The 26,729-nt window shown below is 41.1% G+C and overlaps 1 protein-coding gene across 3 annotated transcripts; it reads left to right on the forward strand.

The window, feature by feature from the left end:
• The first annotated feature begins 2,806 nt into the window (after positions 1-2,806).
• Positions 2,807-25,656, forward strand: pcmt (protein-L-isoaspartate (D-aspartate) O-methyltransferase). Of its 3 annotated transcripts, none has more exons than XM_034162647.1 (8): positions 2,807-2,989; positions 18,603-18,738; positions 18,830-18,861; positions 19,213-19,317; positions 19,452-19,572; positions 20,771-20,856; positions 20,998-21,167; positions 24,821-25,656. In XM_034162647.1, the coding sequence occupies exons 2-8, from the start codon at positions 18,672-18,674 to the stop codon at positions 24,831-24,833; spliced, it is 594 nt and encodes a 197-aa protein (XP_034018538.1). In that variant the 5' UTR covers positions 2,807-2,989; positions 18,603-18,671; the 3' UTR covers positions 24,834-25,656. The 3 variants fall into 3 exon arrangements, with proteins under 3 accessions (XP_034018538.1, XP_034018539.1, XP_034018537.1); XM_034162648.1 differs by having other exon boundaries at positions 2,808-2,989; positions 18,634-18,738; positions 20,998-21,226; XM_034162646.1 differs by having other exon boundaries at positions 2,808-2,989; positions 18,634-18,738.
• The last annotated feature ends 1,073 nt before the right edge of the window (positions 25,657-26,729 follow it).

Raw genomic sequence — 26,729 nt, forward strand, 5'->3', positions numbered from 1 at the left:
ATCTGCTCGGCGTTCACATGGACTGATCAATTTACTGCTCTGATGATATATTCAATCATCTTTACACTTATATTATTACCCCTTTTGACAGTTTTGTGTTATAAATCTCTCTATATATGGCTTAGTAACATAATATAGTGATACAGCTGTCACCACGGAACACCAGCGTTTTTTTTTCAGGCCTCGTGCACACTCCTGCGATATTTTCGGCTCCTGCGTGTCCTGCGCCTTTCAGTCCAGCCGTCCAGAAATTTACCTCTGCTGAGCCACCTAACGTCTGTGTGCAGCAGATGTGTGTCTCCTCCAGCTGCGAATAGAATAAATGCGGCCTGAACAGAACACTGTAATCTTGTTCATCACATTCATCACTCTTCATATTTATGGACCATGAATCATTGTGCTGCTCGCCAACTTTTCAATTCCTGGACCTTTTGAGTGAGCAGAGGGGATTTAGCCGGGTTAGCATTAGAAGTTAGCATCGTATTTCTTGTGAATCGTCTGAAATTCACTTTCTTCAGTTAAGCCACATGTACATTGCAGATAAGACGGATTTGCCATTCGAATAAATGAAAAAATAATACAGGATGGAAATTTCTTATCCACCATAGAAGAAGAGTTTTTCTTCTACTCTGGTGTTTAACAGCACCCAGCATCCTTGTTGGTGCATTGCTGCCACCTGCTGCATCAGTTTGTTATAGCAGCACTAAATCCTCTCGAATCCAGTGTGACAGATTTTTTTTTTTTTTTTTTATGCGATCAACTGGAACTTAGGCCGCATTTGACCCGTCCATCGCGATCGACTAGTTGGGCAAGCCAGGTCTAGGTCATGTCATTATGATGGTACACAACTTTCTATGGTTCCAAAATATTTGTAATTATCTATCTTGGCATGAAGGCAGCACAATGGCTTAGTGGTTAGCACTGTTGCAGGTGACTGGGGCCTATGCCAGCAGTCATAGGGTGTGAGGTGGCGTACACCCTGGAGAGGACGCCGGTCTGTCACAGGGCCACATATAAACAGACAAACACAGTCACACCCGCACGCACACCTACGGACAATTTAAAGGTTACAATCCACCTAACCTGCATGTCTTTGGATGTTGGAGGAAGCTGGAGCACCCGGAGGGAACCCAGGCAAATACAGGGAAAACAGGGAAAGCATGGAAACTCCACACAGAAAGTCCACAAGTGGGAATCGATTCCATGACCTTCTTGCTGTGAGGCAACAGTGCTAACCACTCAGCCACCATGCTGTCCATTTAACAATGGGGGATTTTCAAATTGCGATAGAACAGTGCCTAAGTGCATGTGTGATGATGTCACAACTCTGTCCGGTTAGTGAGACACGGTTTTGTTCAACAATAAGAACTGTCAAGAAACTTTCTCGTCACTGGAGTTGTGTGGAGGTAGAAATAGCCGTTTTGAATGCTTGAATAACGATGTAAGTCGCACAAAGAAATCAAATATTGGTGAAAACATGTTCATTGCGTGCAGCATGTTTGTATTTTGGTTGTTGAACTTTCTTAGCAACGAATGTAAAGCCCTGGTCACATGGCACTAACGAAGGACACTGAAGCCAAAAGAACCAAGAAATCTGAACTTAAGTTGACTTCCAGAGACATCGTTTAACCAGCATCCAGCTTCGACTGAACAGCCGCTCCTTGAGGCGTCATAACAACCGATCGGGTTGCCGCTTCGTGAGGCGTCATAACATCCAATCAGTTAGTCGCTCCATGAGGTGTCATATCGGGTAGGTGCTCCGTGAGGCGTCATAACATCCTATTGGTTAGCCGCTCTGTGAGGGGTCATAACATCCAATCAGTTAGCCGCTCCATGAGGTGTTATATCGGGTAGCTGCTCCGTGAGGTGCCATAACATCCTATCGGTTAGCTGCTCTGCAAAGTGTCATAACATCCGATCTGTTAGCCACTCTGTGAACGGTCATAACATCCGATCGGTTAACTGCTCCGCGAGATGTCATAACATCCGATCTGTTAGCCGCTCTGTGAGGTGTCATAACAACATATCGGTTAGCCGTTCCGTGAGGGGTCATAACATCCGATCTGTTAGCCACTCCATGAGCGGTCATAACATCTATCTGTTAGCCACTCCATGAGCGGGTCATAACATCCGATCAATTAGCTGCTCCGCGAGATTTCATAACATCCGATATGTTAGCCGCTCTGCGGGCGTCATAACGTCCTATCTGGTTAGCCGCTCCTTGAGGCGTCATAACATCCGATCTGTAAGCCACTCCGCGAGGTGTCATAACATTCGATCTGTTAGCCACTCCATGAGGGGTCATAACATCCTATCGGTTAGCCGCTCTGTGGTGCCAAAACAAGCTGTTGTTTCTAATGATGCCAAACACTTGAGCGGGAGGACTCACTAAGCGGAAGTCTCAGTTTAAGATGGCGGCGCAACTTGAAAATCCCCCATTACAATGAGACACAAACTGTAGAATTATGGGAAAATGTTGCATAGTTCCTCTTTAATAGTTCAGGCCCCCTCTCTGTGGTACCAGATAGCGCTTGATTTCAGCACTATACACATTGACCTATTTAATTATCCCCCCCCCCGGCAAAGTGACCTATGGATTACGATCACTTGAAGGCACCCTTAAAAAAAAAAAAATAATAATAATAATAAACAATATAATAAAATACAGGTCCACACTTTTGTTCTCCTCCTAGCGGCCACTGCGTGTTACTGTATCTAATCTGATCGCGCATTCAGAAACGCTTGTGTGTGGTGTGTATTTATTTTTTTTGGCTTGACGCGGTGGGAGCGCGCGCGCTGGTGTCGGATGTCTGGTGACGGCAGCCGTCGCTCCGCCGTCCGCTCTGGAGGGTTCTCAGCTTTCCTCGGCAAAACGTTTGGGCGCAGGCGCGGCACTGACAGCTGCTGTCTACTTACTCCGCAAGTCGGTTTAATAATGGCCTGGAAATGCGGAGGCGCCAGCCACGCTGAGCTCGTTACAATCTCCGCAGTAAGTGTCGCCGTCACGTTTAAAGCAGAGTTTGCTTAGCGTTAATGTTTTATCTTAGCAACATTAGCTGGTTGCTAAGCTATCTGATATGCTGCTGAACGCGCCCCCGTCGTCTCCACCCCTTTCCTCCCCCCTCAAACCATGTTTATGGCTTTAGAACAGATGCAGGTCTCGGCGTTCGGACAATTGTTTCCAGTATAGATAATAAATAAATGTTATTCGCGTCGCTTTACACGTTTGGTGCAACGGTTTCTGTTAGCTTAGCTCGCTAGCTGTATGTGCGTCATTTGCCTACGCTGCAGTTAGCTAGCATTGCTAGCTGCCCTGCCTACATTCGTGTTTGTCTGACTGTAAATTCGCTGCATGGACGTGAGTGACACTGACAGGTGCAAAATATGTGCTTGGTTCATTGTGGCTGTGATGCTGAGTGTGTCGGTTCAGTAGTGGCTGGTGAAAGCAGTGACTCAGGAAGCTTCCTTGCAGGAGTTACCTTCTTCAAAGTCCTATATAACCATAGCTGTAGTAACATACTTTAGGATCCAAATAATGCAAGTTAAAGCATTTGCAGTGGCTTACGATCACGATGTTTATTTAAGCTCCGATCTACTCTATGGAATGTGGCAGAATGGCTTTAATGATTTCTGCAGGCCTGAACATGCAAGTTTACCTCCAGTAGCACGGGGTGATAAATTGCAAAATCCAAATTCCAAAACGTGCACTTGGAAGATGATTTAACACAGCCAATATAAGAATAAAGACTCATTTGAAATAGTGTTTAAATATTTTTATTGCACATGCATGGAAAGAACTTTTTAAATGTGGTCTATTAAACATTAGGTCTCTCTCTTCTAAGTCCCTGTTAGTAAATGATATATAATAATTGATCAACATACTGATTTATTCTGCCTTACAGAAACCTGGTTACAGCAGGATGAATATGTTAGTTTAAATGAGTCAACACCCTCGAGTCACACTAACTGCCAGAATGCTCGTAGCACGGGCCGAGGGGGAGGATTAGCAGAAATCTTCCATCCACATCCACACAGATGCTGAGAATGACAGCCTCAACACTGCATTTAATCTATTATTAGACTCAATTGGCTTTGCTCAAAATGTAAATGAGTCCATCCACCACTTTAATCATATCTTAGATCTTGTTCTGACTTATGGTATGGAAATTGAAGACTTAACAGTATTCCCTGAAAACTTCCTTCTGTCTGATCATTTCTTAATAACATTTACATTTACTCTGATGGACTACCCAGCAGTGGGGAATAAGTTTCAATACACTCGAAGTCTTTCAGAAAGCACTGTAACTACACTCAACAAAAATATAAACGCAACACTTTTGGTTTTGCTCCCATTTTATATGAGATGAACGCTAAGATCTAAAACTTTTTCCACATACACAATATCACCATTTCCCTCAAATATTGTTCACAAACCAGTCTAAATCTGTGATAGTGAGCACTTCTCCTTTGCTGAGATAATCCATCCCACCTCACAGGTGTGCCATATCAAGATGCTGATTAGACACCATGATTAGTGCACAGGTGTGCCTTAGACTGCCCACAATAAAAGGCCACTCTGAAAGGTGCAGTTTTATCACACAGCACAATGCCACAGATGTCGCAAGATTTGAGGGAGCGTGCAATTGGCATGCTGACAGTAGGAATGTCAACTAGAGCTGTTGCTCGTGTATTGAATGTTCATTTCTCTACCATAAGCCGTCTCCAAAGGCGTTTCAGAGAATTTGGCAGTACATCCAACCAGCCTCACAACCGCAGACCACATGTAACCACACCAGCCCAGGACCTCCACATCCAGCATGTTCACCTCCAAGATCGTCTGAGACCAGCCACTCGGACAGCTGCTGAAACAATCGGTTTGCATAACCAAAGAATTTCTGCACAAACTGGCAGAAACCGTCTCAGGGAAGCTCATCTGCATGCTCGTCGTCCTCATCGGGGTCTCGACCTGACTCCTGTTGGTCGTCGTAACCGACTTGAGTGGGCAAATGCTCACATTCGCTGGCGTTTGGCACGTTGGAGAGGTGTTGCACTGCATGAGGCAAATGGTGGTCACAGCAGATACTGACTGGTATCCCCCCCCCAATAAAACAAAACTGCACCTTTCAGAGTGGCCTTTTATTGTGGGCAGTCTAATGCACACCTGTGCACTAATCATGGTGTCTAATCAGCATCTTAGTATGGCACACCTGTGAGGTGGGATGGATTATCTCAGCAAAGGAGAAGTGCTCACTATCACAGATTTCGACTGGTTTGTGAACAATATTTGAGGGAAATGGTGATATTGTGTATGTGGAAAAAGTTTTAGATCTTTGAGTTCATCTCATACAAAATGGGAGCAAAACCAAAAGTGTTGCGTTTATTTTTGTTGAGTATAGGTTTAAGGATATGATTCCTTCTTTATGTTCTCTAATGCCATATACCAACACAGTGCAGAGTAGCTACCTAAACTCTGTGAGATAGATTATCTCGTCAATAGTTTTACATCCTCATTGAAGACAACTTTGGATGCTGTAGCTCCTCTGAAAAAGAGAGCTTTAAATCAGAAGTGCCTGACTCTGTGGTATAACTCACAAACTCGCAGCTTAAAGCAGATAACCCATAAGTTGGAGAGGAAATGGCGTCTCACTAATTTAGAAGATCTTCACTTAGCCTGGAAACAGAGTCTGTTGCTCTATAAAAAAGCCCTCCGTAAAGCTAGGACATCTTTCTACTCATCACTAATTGAAGAAAATAAGAACAACCCCAGGTTTCTTTTCAGCACTGTAGCCAGGCTGACAAAGAGTCAGAGCTCTATTGAGCCGAGTATTCCTTTAACTTTAACTAGTAATGACTTCATGACTTTCTTTGCTAATAAAATTTTAACTATTAGAGAAAAAATACTCCCATAACCATCCCAAAGACGTGTTGTTATCTTTGGCTGCTTTCGTGATGCCGGTAATTTGGTTAGACTCTTTCTCTCCGATTGTTTCTGTCTGAGTTATTTCATTAGTTACTTTATCCAAACCATCAACTGTCTATTAGACCCCATTCCTACCAGGCTGCTCAAGGAAGTTGTAAAACAGCTAACTGATCATCTGCAGAGGATGGTCTATTGAAGAGTTTCAGTCAGGTTTTAGAATTCATCATAGTACAGAAACAGCATTAGTGAAGGTTACAAATGATCTTCTTATGGCCTCAGACAGTGGAGCTCATCTCTGTGCTTGTTCTGTTAGACCTCAGTGCTGCTTTTGATACTGTTGACATAAAATTTTATTACAGAGATTAGAGCATGCCATAGGTATTAAAGGCACTGCGCTGCGGTTGTTTGATTCATATTATCTAATAGATTACAATTTGTTCATGTAAATGGGGAATCTTCTTCACAGACTAAGTTAATTATGGAGTTCCACAAGGTTCTGTGCTAGGACCAATTTTATTCACTTTATACATGCTTCCCTTAGGCAGTATTATTAGACGGCATTGCTTAAATTTTCATTGTTACGCAGATGATACCCAGCTTTATCTATCTATGAAGCCAGAGGACACACCACCAATTAGCTAAACTGCAGGATTGTTTTACAGACATAAAGACATGGATGACCTCTAATTTCCTGCTTTTAAACTCAGAAAAACTGAAGTTATTGTACTTGGCCCCACAAATCTTAGAAACATGGTGTCTAACCAGATCCTTACTCTGGATGGCATTACCTGACCTCTAGTAATACTGTGAGAAATTTGGAGTCATTTTTGATCAGGATATGTCATTCAATGCGCATATTAAACAATATGTAGGACTGCTTTTTGCATTTACGCAATCTCTCTAAAATTAGAAAGGTCTTGTCTCAGAGTGATGCTAAAAAACTAATTCATGCATTTATTTCCTCTAGGCTTGGACTATTGTAAACTCATTAGTATCAGGTTGTCCTAAAAGTTCCCTGAAAAGCAATTAATTCAAAATGCTGCAGCTAGAGTACTAAACGGGGACTAGAAGGAGAGAGCATTCTCACCCATATTGGCCTCTCTTCATTGGTTTCCTGTTAATTCTAGAATAGAATTTAAAATTCTTCTTCTTACTTATAAGGTTTTGAATAATCAGGTCCCATCTTATCTTAGGGACCTCATAGTACCATATCACCCCAATAGAGCGCTTCGCTCTCAGACTGCAGGCTTACTTGCAGGCTTACTTGTAGTTCCTAGGGTTTTTAAGAGTAGAATGGGAGGCAGAGCCTTCAGCTTTCAGGCTCCTCTCCTGTGGAACCAGCTCCCATTCAGATCAGGGAGACAGACACCCTCTCTACTTTTAAGATTAGGCTTAAAACGTTCCTTTTTGCTAAAGCTTATAGTTAGGGCTGGATCAGGTAACCCTGAACCATCCCTTAGTTATGCTGCTATAGACTTAGACTGCTGGGGGGTTCCCATGATGCACTGAGTGTTTCTTTCTCCTTTTGCTCTGTATGCACCACTCTGCATTTAATCATTAGTGATTGATCTCTGCTCCCCTCCACAGCATGTCTTTTTCCTGGTCGTCTCCCTCAGCCCCAACCAGTCCCAGCAGAAGACTGCCCCTCCCTGAGCCTGGTTCTGCTGGAGGTTTCTTCCTGTTAAAAGGGAGTTTTTCCTTCCCACTGTCGCCAAGTGCTTGCTCACAGGGGGGTCGTTTGACCGTTGGGATTTTTACGTAATTATTGTATGGCCTTCCTTACAATATAAAGCGCCTTGGGGCAACTGTTTGTTGTGATTTGGCGCTATATAAATAAAATTGATTGATTGATTTAACTCCCAAGTTTTTATGACACTTTGTCAAGGCTCTGCTGGAATATTTCATATTCAGACGTTCCCCTATTGATGTTTTAAATCCTGCAAATATCAGAGGTCGCCGCTCTGCAGATGTCATTAACATTGAGAAATGTATTGAGATGGTCCGATAAAGCTGCAATTTACCGCTGCACATGGACAACAACATTGCAACATAAAACTCTTTGTGCCTAAAACGCACGTGAATATATTATCAGGCTTTTTAGGCATTGCTGCGATCGGTTCCTGTTCATGTCATTCTGGAGGAAAGTGAAGTTTGCTCTTTAACGCCCTGCTTATTGTCTTTACACACTGTTTGTCCAAAGTAATACATACAAAATTACATTTTGGTAGTATAATGTTAATTTGTAATTAGGGCTGCAGCTATTGATTATTTTAGTAATTGAGTATTATATTGATTATTCTGGCGATTAATTGAGTAATCGGATAAAAAGTACTTTTGCATTTTTAAACAACATCAACAGTCCAGGGCTCTCCCTAAGCAATGGCATGATGTCGCGGCGCCATCACACAGATTGTCAAATTTAGTCTATCCTTTTCTGTTTTCCTGGGTAATTATTTATTTATTCACATCTTTACAAATTTTGGATCTTTCCAGGTGTCAGGAGCTCAGCCAGAGTCTTGACATTTTGATGACATGGTGATGGGATGTGGCTTTCTGTTTTTTGTTTTCCCCAACTTGCAAAATGTAACCATTTTTTTTTTTTTTTTTTTTTTAATCCGTCTTTCTCTGCCATTCAGCAGATGCATTTCAGCTGGAGGTTGAACATGTAACCCTTTCAGTCACTGTTTTGTTATTTATTTATTATTCTTTATTTGAGTTACCATGTTTGTGAAGCGTGGTGTGTTGCCCAAAAAGTGAAAATTAAAAAGCGAAACACTCAGTGCGAGTCTGAGCAAAACACAGAAGAGTGCCCGCTTGCACCGGGTAGAGAGAATCAGCAGCCAGCCACCGTGCAAATAGCCACTCCACAAGTAGAACGGAGAGTAGGCAACGGACGAAATGTGTGGGTGTGTTTTTTTTTTTTTTTTTTTTTAAACAAACACACTGCTTCGCAGCAGTAACCACGCAGTAACCTCTTTCAGATGATCAGCGTGGACCCTCTTTCCCCTAAAAGGCTTTAATTTACTCTGTATGTCGCATTGGAAAGCTGTAGCTTTGGTGCTAATTTGATTAGCTCTTATACAGACTGTGCGCATGCTCTAGTCTTCTTCTGTTTGTTTTTCTGGGGATGTTACAGCGCCACACACAGGCCTGGCATATGTACTACATTTTTGTAATCGAATTATTCAAATTACTCGACTAATTGTTTCAGCCCTATTTGTGATTGTTGTATGTGGTTCCTCTATGTTGTTTAGACTGCAGTAACTCTGGTGTGCAAGGGATTATGGGAAATCTCAATAGGGTGAATAGTTCGGTGACTACTTCTGCCTTGGTAGGATGTAAGAGCCTCTCCAAATTTCTTCACAGTTTTCATCCTCCTCTTCCCACTGGGTGGTATCACCATAATTTAAAAGATTGTGTCAGCTTTAGCTAAAAGTGAGGAACTTTCCCTGGCAAATTGATTCTCTAACTTCATCCTCTGCAGTTTTGCACTCTTTCAAATTTGAAAGTGCAAGGAACTTCTATACTGTCAGTGAAGGGCCCACCACTATATTTCAGTATATCCAGCATGTCTACTGTGTTATTGGTTGAGCTAATAGGATTAATAAATGGAGTAGTTTTGACAGTGTTGAATGCTTGGTCTCCAGAGTAAAGGTCAAACAAGGTCTACGTCTATTGGATTCTATGACATGTGACATGTTACCCCGTAACGTGATAAGTAAGGATGATACATGGTCCAAATTATTCCTTTTAAAACTGTGTTAAATCAACTAGTAATTTTTTTTACCAAAATTGGAACAACTTTAACTTTTGCCCCCTGTACAAACCGGCACTGACCTTTGTCACCATTCTTGCTGTTTTTATCCCATAACTCCATAGAATTAAGTTACAGACCATCCAGACCATACCTTTTTTGGAATCTTTATGATCAGGCAAGTAATGTGGCATAGGTTTCAATATGATTGGAGCATCTTTTAATTTTGACTCCTATGTAATTCTTCAATTGACCTCTACCTGAACGCCAACTGAAAATTCAAGTGGCCAGTCGTTTTTTCAAAAGAGGATTGTCTGAGGAGTATTTCTGCCGAATTTGATGCTTTTATCATCATTTGCAGGATTCCGCTCTAAATATTCTCTTATCTGCTGCACTATTGCCCAGGACTGTTGTTCCAGTGTCTGACGAAGAGGTAATTTTTCTGTTATAGAATATTGACAGCCTACTAACCAGTACCCTAGTACCCTGGAAGCCAACAGTCAAGTCTGCTCTTTTTTTTATTATTATTATTATTATTATTATTATTATAATTATTATTATTATTAATAATAATAATAATAATATTTGTCTCAATCTGGTGTGTGCACATACTTATGCTGAGATTTTAATGTGTGCATTGCAAACGCCACATCACAACATAGTGGAGATCCAAGCACAGAAAACACTTGGAATATCAGTTATGGATCTTTATGGGATCTGTGGGAACACCAACCAAAACAACTTTGTGTTGTCACAAGGCAAAAATTTTAGATGTCAGACCTGTTTCAGAATGTTAAAGGAGCTAAAGAAGAAAAATTACTGAGGTAGATATAACTCACTGCCAAAATTTAATTATTTCCTTTGCCCATTTGATACAACATTCCACTCACTAAGACCTCTATTACTGTTCAGACACTACGTAATCACTTAGCTAAACGATCACTGCCCTCTGGATGCTTGTTAGTTATAGATTTTGTAATTGCTCGTCTTCCTTGCCAGTGCTTAGAAGGAGGGCTCTGCCATATCATACTGTCTGATAATACAATAAATTCTTATGTATTACACACACACACACACACACACACACACACACACACACACACACACACACACACACACACACACACACACACACACACACACACACACACACACACATTTAAAACCTTCAGACAGGGGAATCTGACAGTTGTAAATATGATGTCGTTAATCAACAGCAATGTTCTGCTTTACAGAATCAGCAGTGACATTAATTTTGGAATGAGCATCGGATTATCATCCAACAAATTACCTATAACTGTATCGTCATAAATATTATCGCAAATTTCCTTGAAATATTGTGATAGAATTTTGAGGCAGTATTGCTCACCCCTACTTCGAAGTGCTAGTGATTGTTACTTCAACTCGTTGCGATGATATCTTCAGGTGCATTCATCTTATGTTAAAGATAATAGTTTACTTAATTTAAAAATGTAACAAAGGTTTGGGATTTTGGTCAATGGTATATTAAAGCACAAGGCTTTGGCTCTAATGGTTGGTTAAAAAAACACCTTTTAGTGAGCTAAAGGCTGGTTTCTTCCTGTAATACCATGAAATTTTCTTGTTACGTACCTGATACTGAAAATGGGGTGTCTCTAGGATTAAATAGTCCATTTTTTTTCTGCCTGTCTTTTGCCTGGTTCACATGGCACGATAATTATGCTGATATTGGACCCGATCTTCCCCTTCGGACAAGCTTTAGGACGCCCGACTATCATGATGGCTCTAAAGATAATCTTATCAGATATTCCTGCCGTGTGTGGTGTGTTAAGAGCACTCTAGTCTGCACGGAAGGACATCAGGACCATTCAGATCACAAATCATGGATATTCAACATGTTGGATTGTCTTGGCTGATATTGCAGCGTGTTGTGTCCCCCGACCACAAACGAGCACACAGCCTGCTGAATGCGACATGTAGCCAATCAGAAAGCAAGGTGACGGATGTCCAGAGCGGAATCCAAAATCAAAACGGCTGTTATGGCGCACGAGAAAGTCCGGTGGTCGCACTGTTTCCACTCCTTTAAACAGCGCCTTGTCTTTTTGTTTTTGTATAGTTTTTTTTTTCCTCTGTTAAAATAGTCCACAAACTATCTTTGTTGCTTCTTCCTCGTCCACGACGTTTGTTTACTCTGAAGTCACGTTGAATCTCAAGAGGTTTTGCGAGATTTTCTGTCTGACCTGGGAATGTTCGTGTGTGGTGTGTTGTCTTTACCATGTGGCTGCACACCACACACAGTATGACCAAAACTGTTAGATCTGATTTTTTTTTTTTTTTTTTTTAATCTCCATGTGTGAGGTCTCTCAGGTATTGGACACCTACAGACAATTTGAAAATCTTGCAGTGTAAGCCCACTTTGTCCTAGTGGTTGTGGCAAGTGGAAAAAGTTAAAACATTTAATTTTTGACAGTAAATGTTGTGGTGGTGCATGGGTGCTGCATTCACAACCAGCAGTGGTGGAATTTATCCTCTTGTTGAAAACAATGGAACATCCAGATTATCGCTGACAGACAACAAGTGCATGCAGCATTACAGCCCATGTTTAAAGTTCACTACACGCCTGTATTATTGCAGAGTAAATAAATGTGCCTCAATGTTGCACACAAAATGAGTTTATCTCCCAGAAGCAGCACAAACTCGGCACTTATTTTTATGCGAAGGAAAGTCTGAATTCTGAGCCTAATTACTGAGAGGAAGGAAAGCACTTGAAACCTAACAGCATGGGTTATTTTAATTTCAGAAATCACCGCAAGCTGTCCATCTGGCAGGTTGTGTGGTGTGTTTGTAATGTATCCTGAAGCTGTGCATAGCTCTGAAGTTGCAGGGACTTGGTAATGAGACCTGAGCTGCCTTATCCTGCCTTTGGCATAGACTGAATCTGCTATGAGGGATTATTTTAGAGACACTATTGCTGGACAGTTAATTAGAAAAATATTGTTTTGTGTTTTTCACCATTGTGTTCTGTGTAGGGAAAGTAGTGGTCTTAAGGTTTGAGAAACAGTCCTGTGATTGGAAGGTTGTAGTTTCAATCCTTTGACAGGACAGACAAAATCCTAAAGGGGAATGTGAAAGTAAATGATGTGCATCTGATTTACCATGTGAATTTGTGAACCTTGTGCCATCATAAAGTGCTTTGACAGTCGGAAGTGGAACAATTTACATCCACAAATCTTTTCATTTTTGTGTCTTAGTAGTTAAAGGAGAACTCCCTATTTAATTAAGTTTTACGGTTCAACTTTTCACTCAAGACAAAAACAAAGATAACACTATGTAACAAATTTTTATTTTTGTTTGTTCCTGGGTACACAGTGTGTTTTCCTAACCTGTTATGCCTTAAATAAATAGAAAATAGCTGTTATTCCACAGAAACTTTGCTTCTGTGATCAGGACATTGATATTTTGAAATTTGTCTGTTTTCAAGAATATACTCGATTCGCCTTCACTACTACTGAGTAGTCTTCTAGAATATTCTTTAACTGCTACAACTGTCCAGAATTTTCTAGAAGTTTCCAGAATTATCTAGAAATTTCAAGAAACTTTTAGAACTTTCTAGAACATAAAAATAAAATCAAAGTTTGTGCTGAATGTAGTCATTTTTCCATAGACTTTAGACATAAGCAGTTGAAATATAACACTTAGAAGCCAGGAACAAAAATTGTGTTACATAGTGTGATCTGTGTAGTATGGCTTTGAATGCTAATGCCTTCATGGGTTAAAGAGCTATGCAGTGTAAGCCTACACACAAAGCTAAAAAACTCAAAGTAGGACTGCGCAATATTGAGAAAAAATTGACATTGGGGTTTTTCTGCCCATTACGATATATGTTTGCTTCTAGAAAAATCTTTGTCTACACAAATCCACTGAAAATGCCTCAAAAAGCTGGGATACATATCTCAGGCCTGTATATGGTGCTGTAATGTTTCCACAAAAAGAAGAAGACTGGAGCATGTCAGGGCTTGACAATAAGGCAATTTATGCACTGGCCCACAGGGCCAGTAGAATCTGAAAGTTACTGGCCCGGATGAAAATATCACTGGCCCATACTTTCACGCCTGTGCCGAACCGGGGGGTAACTGATAAGAATTTTTTAAATCAACACTCAGACATTAGAATTGGGTTTCCTTAATGTAAAAACACTTGAAAACAAACACAAAATTCTTATACTACATGATAAAAACCTTAAAGTGAGTAAACTTTGAAAAAAATGTCGGTAGGTAACTGGTAGGAATTTTTTCAACACTCAGACATTAATACAAAAATAAATTTATTTCTTGATCATTTCCAAAATTAATATGTTAAATTTCATAAACCAAGTTCCCTTGCTAATGTCACCGTGGGGTTTCCACAAGGGCATACTGATTAGACTTTTAAACTGGCGTATGAAATCATACCACATTGTCTACCAGGACATGGTATATTTATACTTACTTGTTAGCATATTCTGGCATGGCCCTACAAGTTCCACAGAAGACAACCTCACTCTCCTCATCACGCTCCAGCTATGGCCGTCTTTTCTTCCAGGAAGTTTGCCAAGTTTTCCTCACCCTTCTCATATTCAGCATCAGCAGCCTTCCTCTTCTGTGCTTGTTTTGAGGGTGATAGCTGTTCTTTCCTTTGCTTTCCTGGTTTCTGCCCAGGGGCAGGAGGTTTCAAGAAATTCATAATATTCACTGCGCTCGATCTTGCTTAAGCGAAAATGACGCGTCGATGTTGAAGCGAAATTTGCGCCACATCAGAAGATGCGCCTGCAGACGAAGTTTGTCTGCACTTTTGGTGCAACATGTCCTGTCTCTGGTAGCAGCCTGTGAGCAGGACGTATGTCTCTTTTGTCCTTTATATCACAACTATGACAAGAGTTTTTGGAGGAGCAGCAGCCCCACAGCAGCGGGAGCGGAGTTTCTTTTTCTTTTTTTTTTCTTTTTTTTTTTAATTGTTTACATGTGCGCGCGTGAACGGGACAGTTGGTCCTCAAGTTGGGTCCTGCAGAGGCAGAAGGACCGCTGAAAACAGCCATCATCCAGACGCAGCTCCTGCAGCAAATAATGATACTGCCTGAATTGGGAACGTCTCATGACGTTTGTCAGCTTTCCACAACAACTCGCTCCGTGTGATCAAGGTCCGTCATGTTAACTTGACTGACAACCGGAGCCGGCGAGCTGAATGGAAGCTCCTCCTATTTGATGACGCACCGGGGCGAATTTTCGCAGCAAAAGCAGAGCGACACACCGGGTGAAGGAGGCGCGTCCGTTACCACGCGACCCCCGCGAATTTGTAGCATCTGTCGCGCCCGGTGTGAACGCGGCATTAGACTAATAAATCTGCCCAAAGCGATTTTAATTCTTACTGGCCCATACGGGCCAGTGAAATATGAACTTCACTGGCCCGTGGTGGCCCGGAACATGTAAAAAAGGCCGCCGGGCCATCGGACCAGTGCTATTGTCGAGCCCAGCATGTGTATAACCGCTGTATGGAGCTAATCAGTGTAGCAGCACTAGCCTAGAATGTTCAAAGTGGCAAACTGAGTAGTCTGTTAATGAGATCCATTTAGTCATTTCAGCCGTATTCGTCATCACATCCTAAGGAAAACTGTTATCCACACAAGAAGCTCTTATTTTGGAAGATGCAGTTTTGAAATACTTTAATTCCATATTGTGGAAATTACTTGTGAATAAAATCAGCATTTTTAAAGAAGTCCCTCTGTGTTGTGATATTTTGCTCCAGGTGTTTCTCAGCCTGAGCTGGAGGAAGCCACTAACAAGAAGGAAAAAAAAACCCTTAGTTTAACAGCTGAAAGTCCTTTCTGCAATTATTTATTATTAGTGTGACAGTGCTCCATTTATTCATGATCAGTGTTCACCAGAGTCATCCGTTATCTCTTTAGCTTTCTGCTTGCGATGAAAATAAATCCCATTCATGATCCACTGAGACAATCCACCAAGAAAAATAAAAAGTATTTTAAATTATATTCTTGACAACAACATGCCATTTGTTATGAGCGTTTGAGGTTACAGAGTTATGACATCATTTCAGAAACATACAGACTCAAATCCAGTATTTTCAGATTTATCTGCTCTGTGACCCGTTTTCAAAAGGTATTGTTTTTGGCCACCGAAAACAAGATGAGTTGTGAGGGAGCTGCTTGCTTTTTCTTTCTTTCTTTTTTCTTTGTTTTGGATTGTGATGTGTGCAGCATGGGAGAAGGTGCGTTTCCCTGCTCACATTACCAGGGGCCTTTGTTCAAGTAAATTCAATGTCTTCGACATATTTTGTTGTTTAGTCATGAAAAACGAAAGCAGACTTGTACTTTTATCACTTGACAATGTAACAATTAATTATGCCACGTGAGTCCTGCAATGTAACTACTGCACATATGCACATCATGATGGCGATGCTCAAACGATATATCACGCAGCTCTACCTCAAAGTAAACTGCTTCTTGTCATACTGGACAGATGAAAATGTCATTAGACTTGTCTGCTAGCTTGCAGAGGAGCCCTATGGAGGTGCACGTGTACCTCAGTAAATGTAAAGACACATCTTAAAATGACAGATTATACAGACAGCTGCTGACACTACCTTTATTCCCTTTTGGTGTCACCACTCTCGTCTCCGTTAAGTCCAAACATTGAGACTTATTCTTGTTGTATGAAGAAGAAAATGTCAAAAGTTATACAGTAGCAAATGGCTCACTATATGTCTGTTATAGTGGAGAGATATTCCCCACCAGTGGAACGGCCAGAAAGGAGGCTAAAGAATCTGTCACAATCCTTATGTGCCCTTGATAATCTCAACAAAATTTTTCTCACCAAATTTGAAAATTCTAACATGATCGGGTTTACCAAAGACTTTTTCATATCCCTATGGTAACCAGTTGACCACAAAAAAGGTCCACACAACTTTTAACCTTCCAGCTTTAAAGTTTGCAGACAAAACTGCTAATATGATGAACCCAAATCCCGATATGGTAGTTTATTTGTCAGCAACACTGGTGGTGCAAAATATAATAATTATAACAGAAATCTAGCTAAAATACATGAAATAACTACTGTTTAATCTCAGTTAAAGCAAGTCTGTACAACATGATTTAAAAATTTGATTTTATTGATGAATTTAGCTACTACAAAAGATAGTGTGTAAATGTTTTTGTATTCATTTCCTGATGTTTCTAAAGCCAACTGGCTGTAAAAGGTTCCCTATTCAAGACCATCGCTGTCCATTCTCCATGTAGGAAGAGCATCCGGAATAAAACCTGTGCCAAATCAGCATGCTGAGCTGTCTGGCCATCTGTGGCAATCCCGTGTGAAATAAGGGGGAAGTCGAAGGAACTTACTATATTAAGCAATTTTTAAAAATTAAATTTTTTTTTATTTAGTGCATGTTGAGATTTGCTCTCACATTGATATCAAAGGGCATGATTTTTGAAAAAGCACTATTTGTTTTTTAATGTTGAATTGATTTAATTAAAAATAATAAATGTTGATCCAGGGGGGCCCAAATCAATCATCCAACTTTCTCATTATGGTTCACTGCTTAAAGCCCCTGTCACGCCTTGATGATTTAGCCTGCGTATGCTGACCGTATTGAAAATGCTGGTGCACGCTGTCATACGTCTAATAAATTTAATGCAGCTGTCACACCTTGACTATTAACCAGCCTATGCCGACAGCCCCGTTTACACCCAGTGGTTTGGGTCGGTACTGCACGGTGTGGTGCGTGTTAGAAATGGAGTAATTTAACACTATTTTTTTTTTTTCATTTTTTATCTTGGTGGACCATTTTCATTGTGTACAGAATGCCGATGAGTCGGCTGGCTGTGGTAAACGCTGCCGTGAATGCATGAAGTGCTGTCTCTTTAAAGGTTTAAAACGCCGAGCAGCTGCTTCCTGATCAGCGGATCTGATCAGGTCCTCTGATCAGGTTATCACAGACCTGAATAATGAAATGCTGTGATGATTCATACTTTTATAGCGCCAGTCGACTGTGATCAGGTGTTACCTGAATAAAGTGATGTGTGATCTGTCAGTGTGGCGATCACCAACAGCGACGGTGCTTTAAATGTTTAAACGGCACATTCATCAGGTATGATCACCCTGATCGATTGATCAGCTCATCTGATGAATCACACTGACAGCGACGGCGCTTTAAAAGTTTAAATCATTACAGCGCTTCTGTGTGTTCAGAGCGTGACATGGGCATAAGAAACGCACCTGCAGCAGGAAAAACCACAGAGGGACTTGCTTTAAAATGCTGCATTTCCAGCCAGGAATTAAAGAATTTTCAGATGTCATTTTCAAAAATCAGGAGCTTTATATGGATTCATGTTCATCTGTGATGGTGAATTGGACTGAAATGAACAAGACATATGTAGACTTACGAGTAAACTACAAGAAACGTGTGCCAGCAATCACATAACTTACCTACAACTTATGTCCAGCATGTGCGGGACGTATGATTCACATGCTGGCATGTGTTGAAAATTTTCAGGATTCCCAAAATTTTTTGAGGAGCTTGGCTTATTCGGACGTACATCAGTGAGCTTCAGTGTGTTTCAGTGTGCTCTTAACTTACAAAAAACTTACCCTTAACTTATTGGACTTATACCAGTGTTTTTTTTTTTAATATAATTGGCATACACTATCTTCAAGGTGTGACAGGAGAGACATTCAGCTCATTTTTTTGTTTGGTTAAAGTATTACATTATTTATACTTGTTGATCAATTTTATAAATAATTCTAATTCAACCAAACATTATTGAAACCTGTTAGGGGTTTTCACTCTGCGTGGTGGACAACAGCCTCTCTTCTTGCATTCTGTTTTCAGTGTTTGTTTTCCCTATTTTTTTTTTGTGCTTATTTTGTCTGCAGCCTAATGTAATGTATTTCTGCCCAGGGACTCTAAAACGACTCTTTTGCATCCCCAGAAAATGGTATTATCAAATCTGACAATGTCTACGAAGTGATGCTGGCCACGGACCGAGCCCATTTCTGTAGGAATAATCCGTACGTGGACTCTCCACAGTCAATAGGTATGTTGTCACACGCAGGCCTTCGCACAGTGCACGTACAAACATGTAATCAGAGGGATGACCTAACTATATATACTTCTCTCTTCTAAAGGTTTTTCAGCAACCATCAGCGCGCCCCACATGGTACGACTTTAAATCCCATCACCAGTGAGAGCTTTCAACGTCATTCAATAAAACGCTCCCCTTTTCCATCACTTTGATGATAAAGGCAGCACCAAATGGCATTTCAATAAAAATATGTTTAGGTTTTTTAAACATATGCATTTCATTGCTAGTTAACTTATCAGGACATTTTGTTCTTGGTGAATCATCAGGATCAACAAAATGTTTTTACGCTTTACTGCCAGCAGTGTTAAAAGTTATGGAAGATGTTGAATTGCGAGATAATTTTGGAGTGATAATAGATTTCTGACATAATCTGAAGGACAAATGATGTTTTCTGATGGCGTTTCCTTGTTGGTGTCCTTTACCCAGCATGCCTATGCCCTGGAGCTTCTACATGACCAGCTGTACGAGGGAGCTAAGGCTCTAGACGTGGGCTCCGGTAGTGGAATCCTGTCTGTTTGCTTTGCACGAATGGTGAGCTACACTTGACGGGTAAACACATACGTTTTTTCTTTGGTTTCATTACTTGGTAAATCAGTAAGTGTTCATTGTGTTAGATAAAATGTGTTCTGTTTTGTTATTGTGCACCCTGTCTTTGTGCTCTCCAGGTAGGCCCCAAAGGGAGGGTGATAGGAATTGATCACGTCAAAGAGTTGGTAGATGATTCTATAAACAATGTGAAGAAAGATGACCCCAGTTTGTTATCGTCGGGCAGAGTCAAGCTAGTCGGTAAGGTGCTACTGAACAGCATTAATGTGGATTTTGGTGTCCTGGTAGTGGGATTGGATCGAGGTTGTCGATGCTTGGGTTTGACTTAGAAATTGTAATTATTGCAGTTCTCTCGTCAGCAGTGAACAGAACGTACAGGAGCTGGAGGCTGGCGAGTACAGCGCTAAATAATTGAGCATTGCATGCACACTTTTACCTGCTGTGCAGGTGAATAGTAAATGAGTAGCTGATCTCTGGAAAGAAGATGAAGCAAACTGCAGGGGTCTTGTGATTTGGCCGCACTCTCCCACGTGCAGGAAAGTTGATGGCCGTCTCTGCCTGCATGCATACATCACAGTCACAGTGGTTGGCTTCACTTCCCTTCAGGGAGTTGCATTTCATGCTGTTGCATCTTTTTTCTCATGGGTGCAAAACCTCCGTTTGTATATGGATTTCTGTCAAAATTTGTTTCCATGTTCCATTTATATCGTCATATAATATTACTAACTTTAAAAAAATATAGATTTTATGGCTTTATTTTGACACAAAATCCGCTCCTCTCAAAACGTGTCCCTGTACAGTAAATCAAGTGTACCCCTCTTCTTCTGTGGCGTTTAATGGCAGCCGGTATCCTTATTGCTGCCATCTGCTGCATCAGTCTGTTATAGCGGTACTAAATCTTGGTTGCAATGCTTGGTGACGATGTTACTCCGAAGATGTGAACTAACATCTTGTGGTCGACAAGGTTCCTGTCAGGCCACCAGAGAAGCCTGAGGAGATGCATGTCTTTACTTCTGACTCTCTGGAACATAGCCTCTACATCAGCCATAACTGCCACAGTCTTGTGTTGAAATCTCACGAGGACCCCCAGGAGTGAGCTTGTTATATTCAGCCCCTGCAGTAGCTGCTGGTTCAGTGACGTTCCTTGAAAGCTTGCGCCGCAGTCAAAGACAACACGTAGCTTCTGCTTGGTTGGATGTCAGGCTCATTGGTGAGGCAGATACCACGTTCACTGAAAGGTTTCTAAGACTGATATAAATTGGAGTCATTTGTAATCTGTGACATGTTTGCCTGAACTGAATGAATTTTATTCAATGTGAGTAAAGCTTCTCATGGATATTGTGATATTGACAATGTGGTTAAATGTGTGGTACCTTGGTGAGGAAGGCTGCTGGTGCATGGCACCCTGTAAGTCACAGCTTGTGTGTGTGTGTTACAGTGGGAGACGGGAGGTTGGGTTACCCAGACGAGTCGCCTTATGATGCCATCCATGTTGGTGCAGCAGCATCCGAAGTCCCCCAAGCAGTAAGTCTCTGCAGAAGCCGTTTGAACGCTTTGAAATGTGGGAAAGGACGACACATTTTCTGTAGTTCAGAGCAAAGAAAGTTAAACACATTTTGACTTACTGGATTAGTAATCACTGAATGTATCTTGTCTCTGTCCCAGCTTTTGGACCAGTTGAAACCAGGCGGTCGACTGATTCTGCCTGTGGGTCCAGCTGGAGGAAACCAGATGCTGGAGCAGTATGATAAGATGGAGGATGGCAGCACCAAAACGAAGTCCTTGATGGGGGTGATCTATGTGCCTTTAACAGACATACAGAAGCAGTGCACCAGGTGGAAGTGACTTCCTTCTCCCCCTTCCTCCCCCCTCTGTCCTTCTCACGGTGGCCAAGGTGAAATGGTGTGGCTTGGAGCAGGATCACAAAAGGCTGCATTTTGCTGCTCGTTGTTGTTTTGCTTCTTCCATACCATACCGAGTAGCTACGCAGTTCTTTGGTCTTGTTTTTAAAGGGCGTCATCTTCGATTTGCGTTAAACCTGCATGACTCCTGCAGACTGAAGTTATGTGTCTAGCTGATCTTTCATCTTTGTGAATGCAAAAATGACTGCAGTCTCTCCACCAACTCCTCCCCTGGTTTGGCAGATGGGACGCCCCGGGGAGATCCGAGTGCAGCCGGGGCCTTGGTCCTTTTTGAAACCCGGATGTTACTCGGATGACGTGGCGGCAGTGTGAATGCTCGCGTGTCCTTTGGTTAGACCCTGAACAAAACCTGTCTGCTTTGCCGATTAGGACGTCTCCATTAATCTGATTTACTCTGACAGATGTTAACATTCAAATAAGAGTAACCGGTTTGAGTTTAACTTGTGTCTCTTTGCATTTTGCATGGGACTCAACGGCCAAGTCCACATGTACACTGGTATTTTTAAAAATGGGGTTTTCTGTCTTTGATTAAATAAATAAATCTGTCGATGTAAAAATCCAAAAGATGTAAAGAGTTTAGTTCCGTCTGCCGCTGCAGAAAATTATCTGCTGCAAACAGACACAGTGAAGGTTTGTTTACTTGTTTTTAGAGAAGTACTTTTTGGGAATAATTTCAAAATTGGATATCTGCAAAGCATGCTCAGTTTCCCAAATTAATACACAATGATACAAAGTTCAGTTAACACTGGAGGATAATAAAACAGAATTAATGCAGAATACACTGATGATGACAATCAATTTTTCCATGAATGTCAACTTATTAAAGCCAAAGCACTGTTTTTAAATCTTCATGAATGAGCTAAGAAATAATAATAATAAAAAAAACAGTAAATGTATAAAAAACCCAAACCTTTAATATTTCCAAAATGTCTTCTAATTAGAGCTCTGGCTTTTTAGAAATTGTTGGTTTTTCTTGTTGTTGCCATGGTTACATGCTTATTCTATTTTATCAACTGGATTTTATCAACAAAGTTTAAAAACAAAAAAAGCTGTGTGATGTCAAACAAAGGGGATAAAAATGGCCAGGACGTAGAAGGGATGAAAAACTTTTTATTTTCCCCCAGCAGCCTTTCAGGGGTTGTTTCTCCATTCTAAAATGCAGTTTTGGATCACTTTCATTGGAGTTCTATGAGCAACCTGTATGTCCACTGAACTTCCTCTGTGTGGCCATCGGTGACTTCCAGCTGTTTCTCCATCCTCTCTGCTTCCTCTGGCCCCAGCAGCAGTACACACTGTGCGCACATTTTTTTCCACAGCTTTATTTGTTAAAATCATTCAATATTACACCAATACAAAATGGCTTGTGTGAAAACTGACTCCAATTCCAGTGAAGTTGGGACATTGTGTAAAATGTAAATAAAACAGAAGACAATGATTTTCAAATCCTTTTCAACTTACATTCAATTGAATACACCACAAAGACGATATTTAATGTTCAAACTGAAACTTTGTTTTTGTGCAAATATTTGCTCATTTTGAAATGAGCAAATATAACACGTTTAACACATTTCAAAAAAACTGGAACAGTGGTGTGTTTACCACTGTGTTACATCACCTTTCCTTCTAACAACACTCAATAAGCATTTGGGAACTGAGGACACTAATTGTTGAAGCTTTGTAGGTGGAATTCTTTCCCATTCTTGCTTGATGTACGACTTCAGTTGTTCAACAGTCCGGGGTCTCCGTTGTTGTATTTTGCGCTTCATAATGCGCCACAAATTTTCAATGGGCGACAGGTCTGGACTGCAGGCAGACCAGTCTAGTACCCGCACTCTTTTACTATGAAGCCACGTTGTTGTAACACGTGCAGATTGTGGCTTGGCATTGTCTTGCCGAAATAAGCAGGGACGTCCTTGAAAAAGACGTTGCTTGGATGGCAGCATGTGTTGCTCCAAAACCTGGATGTACCTTTCAGCATTGATGGTGCCATCACAGATGTGTAAGTTGCCCATGCCATGGGCATTAACACACCCCACCCCACACATTGTGCTGGTAACAATCTGGATGGTCTTTTTCCTCTTTTGTCCAGAGGACACGACGTCCATGATTTCTAAAAACAATTTGAAACATGGACTCATCAGACCACAGCACACTTTCCCACTTTGCGTCTGTCCATTTCAAATGAGCTCGGGCCCAGAGAAGGCGGCGGCAATGTTGCTGATGTATGGCTTTGCTTTGCATGGTAGAGTTTTAACTTGCACTTGTAGATGCAGCGACAAACTGTGTTAACTGACAATGGTTTTCTGAAGTGTTCCTGAGCCCACGCGGTAAGATCCTTTACACAGTGGTGTCGGTTTTTAATGCAGTGCCGCCTGAGGGATCGAAGGTCACGGGCATTCAATGTTGGTTTTCCGCCTTGCCGCTTATGTGTAGAAAGTTCTCCCGATTCTCTGAATCTTCTGATTATATTATGGACTGTAGATCATGGAATCCTTAAATTCCTTGCAATTGAACGGTGAGAAACATTGTTCTTAAACTGTTGGACTTTTTTTTTTTTTTTCTTCACGCAGTTGTTCACAAAGTGGTGATCCTCGCCCCATTTTTGCTTGTGAACGGCTGAGCCTTTTGGGGATGCTCCTTTTATACCCAATCATGACACTCACCTGTTTCCAGTTGTAACCTGTTCATTTGTGGAATGTTCCACACAGGTGTTCTTTGAGGATTCATCAACTTTCCCAGTCTTTTGTTGCTACTGTCCCATCTTTTTTGAAATGTGTTGCAGGCCTCCATTTCAAAATAAGCAAATATTTGCGCAAAAACAAAAAAGTTTATCAGTTTGAACATTAAATATCTTGTCTTTGTGGTGTATTCAATTGAATATAGGTTGAAGATGATGTCCCAACTTCATTGGAATTGGGTTTATACATTTAATGCCTTGTTGGGGGGGAGGAGCCAGAAAACGAGCAGAGCTTTCCATCAGGGACGGTTCTCAGCAAAGATTCAAGAGCACTATGACATCACGATAAACAATTGTGGCACTTAAAAATGTAACATTCCATTCATTCATGGCAAACATTCAAGCACACTGCTCCAGTGAGTCATCGTAAAAAGAAAATACCAGCTAAATATTTTTCAGGCGTTCAGCAATAGTAAAAGGCGCACTAAGCAGTGACGGATCACAGTGCAGCACTCCTTTACGCATCACCACAGAGGAGGAGGAGGATGTGAGCAGACATGTCTTTAGAAAAATGCACCAGAGTATTCAGAAGGAAACTACCATAGTGACTATTGTGTTGTCTGCGCTTCCACTGAGCATGCCGTGTACGACCTAGGCATGCGCTGTGCGTTGTGTCCTGTGGTGTCCTCCCACCTTTTGTGGTCAGACAAGGGACTTCATTCCATTGTTCTAGAAAAATCCACATTTTCCAAAACAATACCAGTGTACATGTGGATGAGGCCTGATGCTTGAGTTTTTATTTTGCATGACACATTTTGCATGAATTCCACGTTTGTTTTGTTTTTGCTGTTTCTTCTAACACTTGATTTGTATCCCCCCCATCCCACAGGGACGAGCTTTGAAGAGGAAGATTTCTACAATTCACTCTCAAATTGGAGAAAAGTTGGATGGTTTCGGTTAGCACTCGGCATTTTGTTCACAGCGTAACACGCCATTTTTGTTTAATTTTAACAATGGACGAGAGCATCACATCAATGTCGGTCCAGACGGGCTGGAAGAAAGACTGCTTGAATAGTTCAGCTGGGTCTGCCTGTCTCCTTCCTCTCAGTCATCCTCATCTGGAAATTTTTTTGTTTTGTTTTAAACTGCTGGTTTTTTGTTTTTTTTCTTCAGATGAATTGCATTCAACCGTTTCTACAGTATTACAGTTTAGCACCACGAAGGCTACACGTAGGAAGAACGGATACGGAAAGCCGGAGCCTTTTATGAGGCACGTGTGTGTAGGGTGTTTTTTTTTTTGTTTTGTTTTTTTATAAAGGTTAATATTTAAGATGCCAGCAGTATTAAGAACGTGCACGCCCAGGCAACACTATAGCTGACCTAACCCCCCTATCCCCACATGTAGGCTAACATAGCACATAATGCTTCCACGCTCCACAGAGAGCACTTTGACCACCGACACACGTGTACACTTACAGTTGACGTGTTGCTTTCTGCTGCCGGTTTTTCCATCAACTTTCTGTGCAGGCTTTTCTAGGGACTGGCGCTAAAAGAGCAAGTCGCTGCTTTGCCAAAATAATAATATAAAGGAAATGAATGTTTTCCTGAAAACTAAATAATAATTAAAAAAGGCACATTTTATTTTGGGTGAAACAAATAATGGGAATTATTTGGCTTTTACTGTTCCTGGAATGATGGTGTAAAATAAAGAGATATGTTGTTGTCTGTTGTTCATTCTTGAACTTCCCCGTACAACAACTTTACATATATCTTACTGAAAATGTTTCAAGGTGGTTTTCAACAATGTTTTTAAAGTCCATTAAAATGTTTTAATGTAAAATTACTTTAAACATATTGAAACATTTTTTTGTAATTCACAGATTGTTAGTGGGTCAGTAGTTTGTAGCAGGATGACCACCTCCCTTCAGAATCCTTAGAGCTGTGGGAACCTAAAGAACTAAAGATGAGGGTTCTGGGATTAGATGCATCAGATAGAAATGTGACATCATCCAGGCACTCAAAACACTGTGATCTAAAAGCTGTTGACCATTAATCTAAAATTAAAAGCACCTTCATCCTGGTGATCAACTTGAACTAATGGTTTTCTCCTTCATGGACAGTCTTTTAGGTCTTTGTGATGGTGGACCCTTCTCAGTGCTTGTCTGCCTTCTGCTCCAGTAGTTATGATCCAGAAGTTCTGCTGAACCTTTAGAAGAAAATTTCAGTCATTCCTGTGTGTAAATTTGGACCGTCAGTGATGTCAAATTTTATTGGTCCCAAACTTCTGTTTTTATGTGCATTTGTTTGTGATTTAAAAAAAAAAGGACTGCGTTTACATAGCGCTTTACAATGATGCCTCACATTCACACAAACACACACCGACGTCAGGGTGCTGCTATACAAGGCGCTCACTACGCACCAGGAGCAACTCAGGAATTAAGGGCCTTGCCCAAGGGCCCTTAGTGATTTTCTGGTCAGGCTGGGATTTGAACTGAGGATTCTCTGGTCTCAAGCCCAAAGCTTAACCGCCTCCCTTTGGCACCTTTTAGGGGATGCGTCATCTCCTGATGACTCTTGTTTTTCCTGCCCGTAAACACAAGGTGGCACTGTTTCACTTTTTCTTTGAATAAGGCCTTGAACCAAAGGTTGATAAACCCTAAATTATAGCAGTTATTCAGAAGCTTTTTCCATGTGGTTTAAAAAGTCATTCCAGTTTATGCATGTAAACTGAAAATATTAAATAAAAGTTATACTATTTTAAGTCCTCCATATGTTTGATAAACTGGAATCTGTACATT

This window comes from Thalassophryne amazonica, chromosome 21 (genome assembly GCF_902500255.1).
Source record: "Thalassophryne amazonica chromosome 21, fThaAma1.1, whole genome shotgun sequence".
Classification (NCBI taxonomy): domain Eukaryota; kingdom Metazoa; phylum Chordata; class Actinopteri; order Batrachoidiformes; family Batrachoididae; genus Thalassophryne; species Thalassophryne amazonica.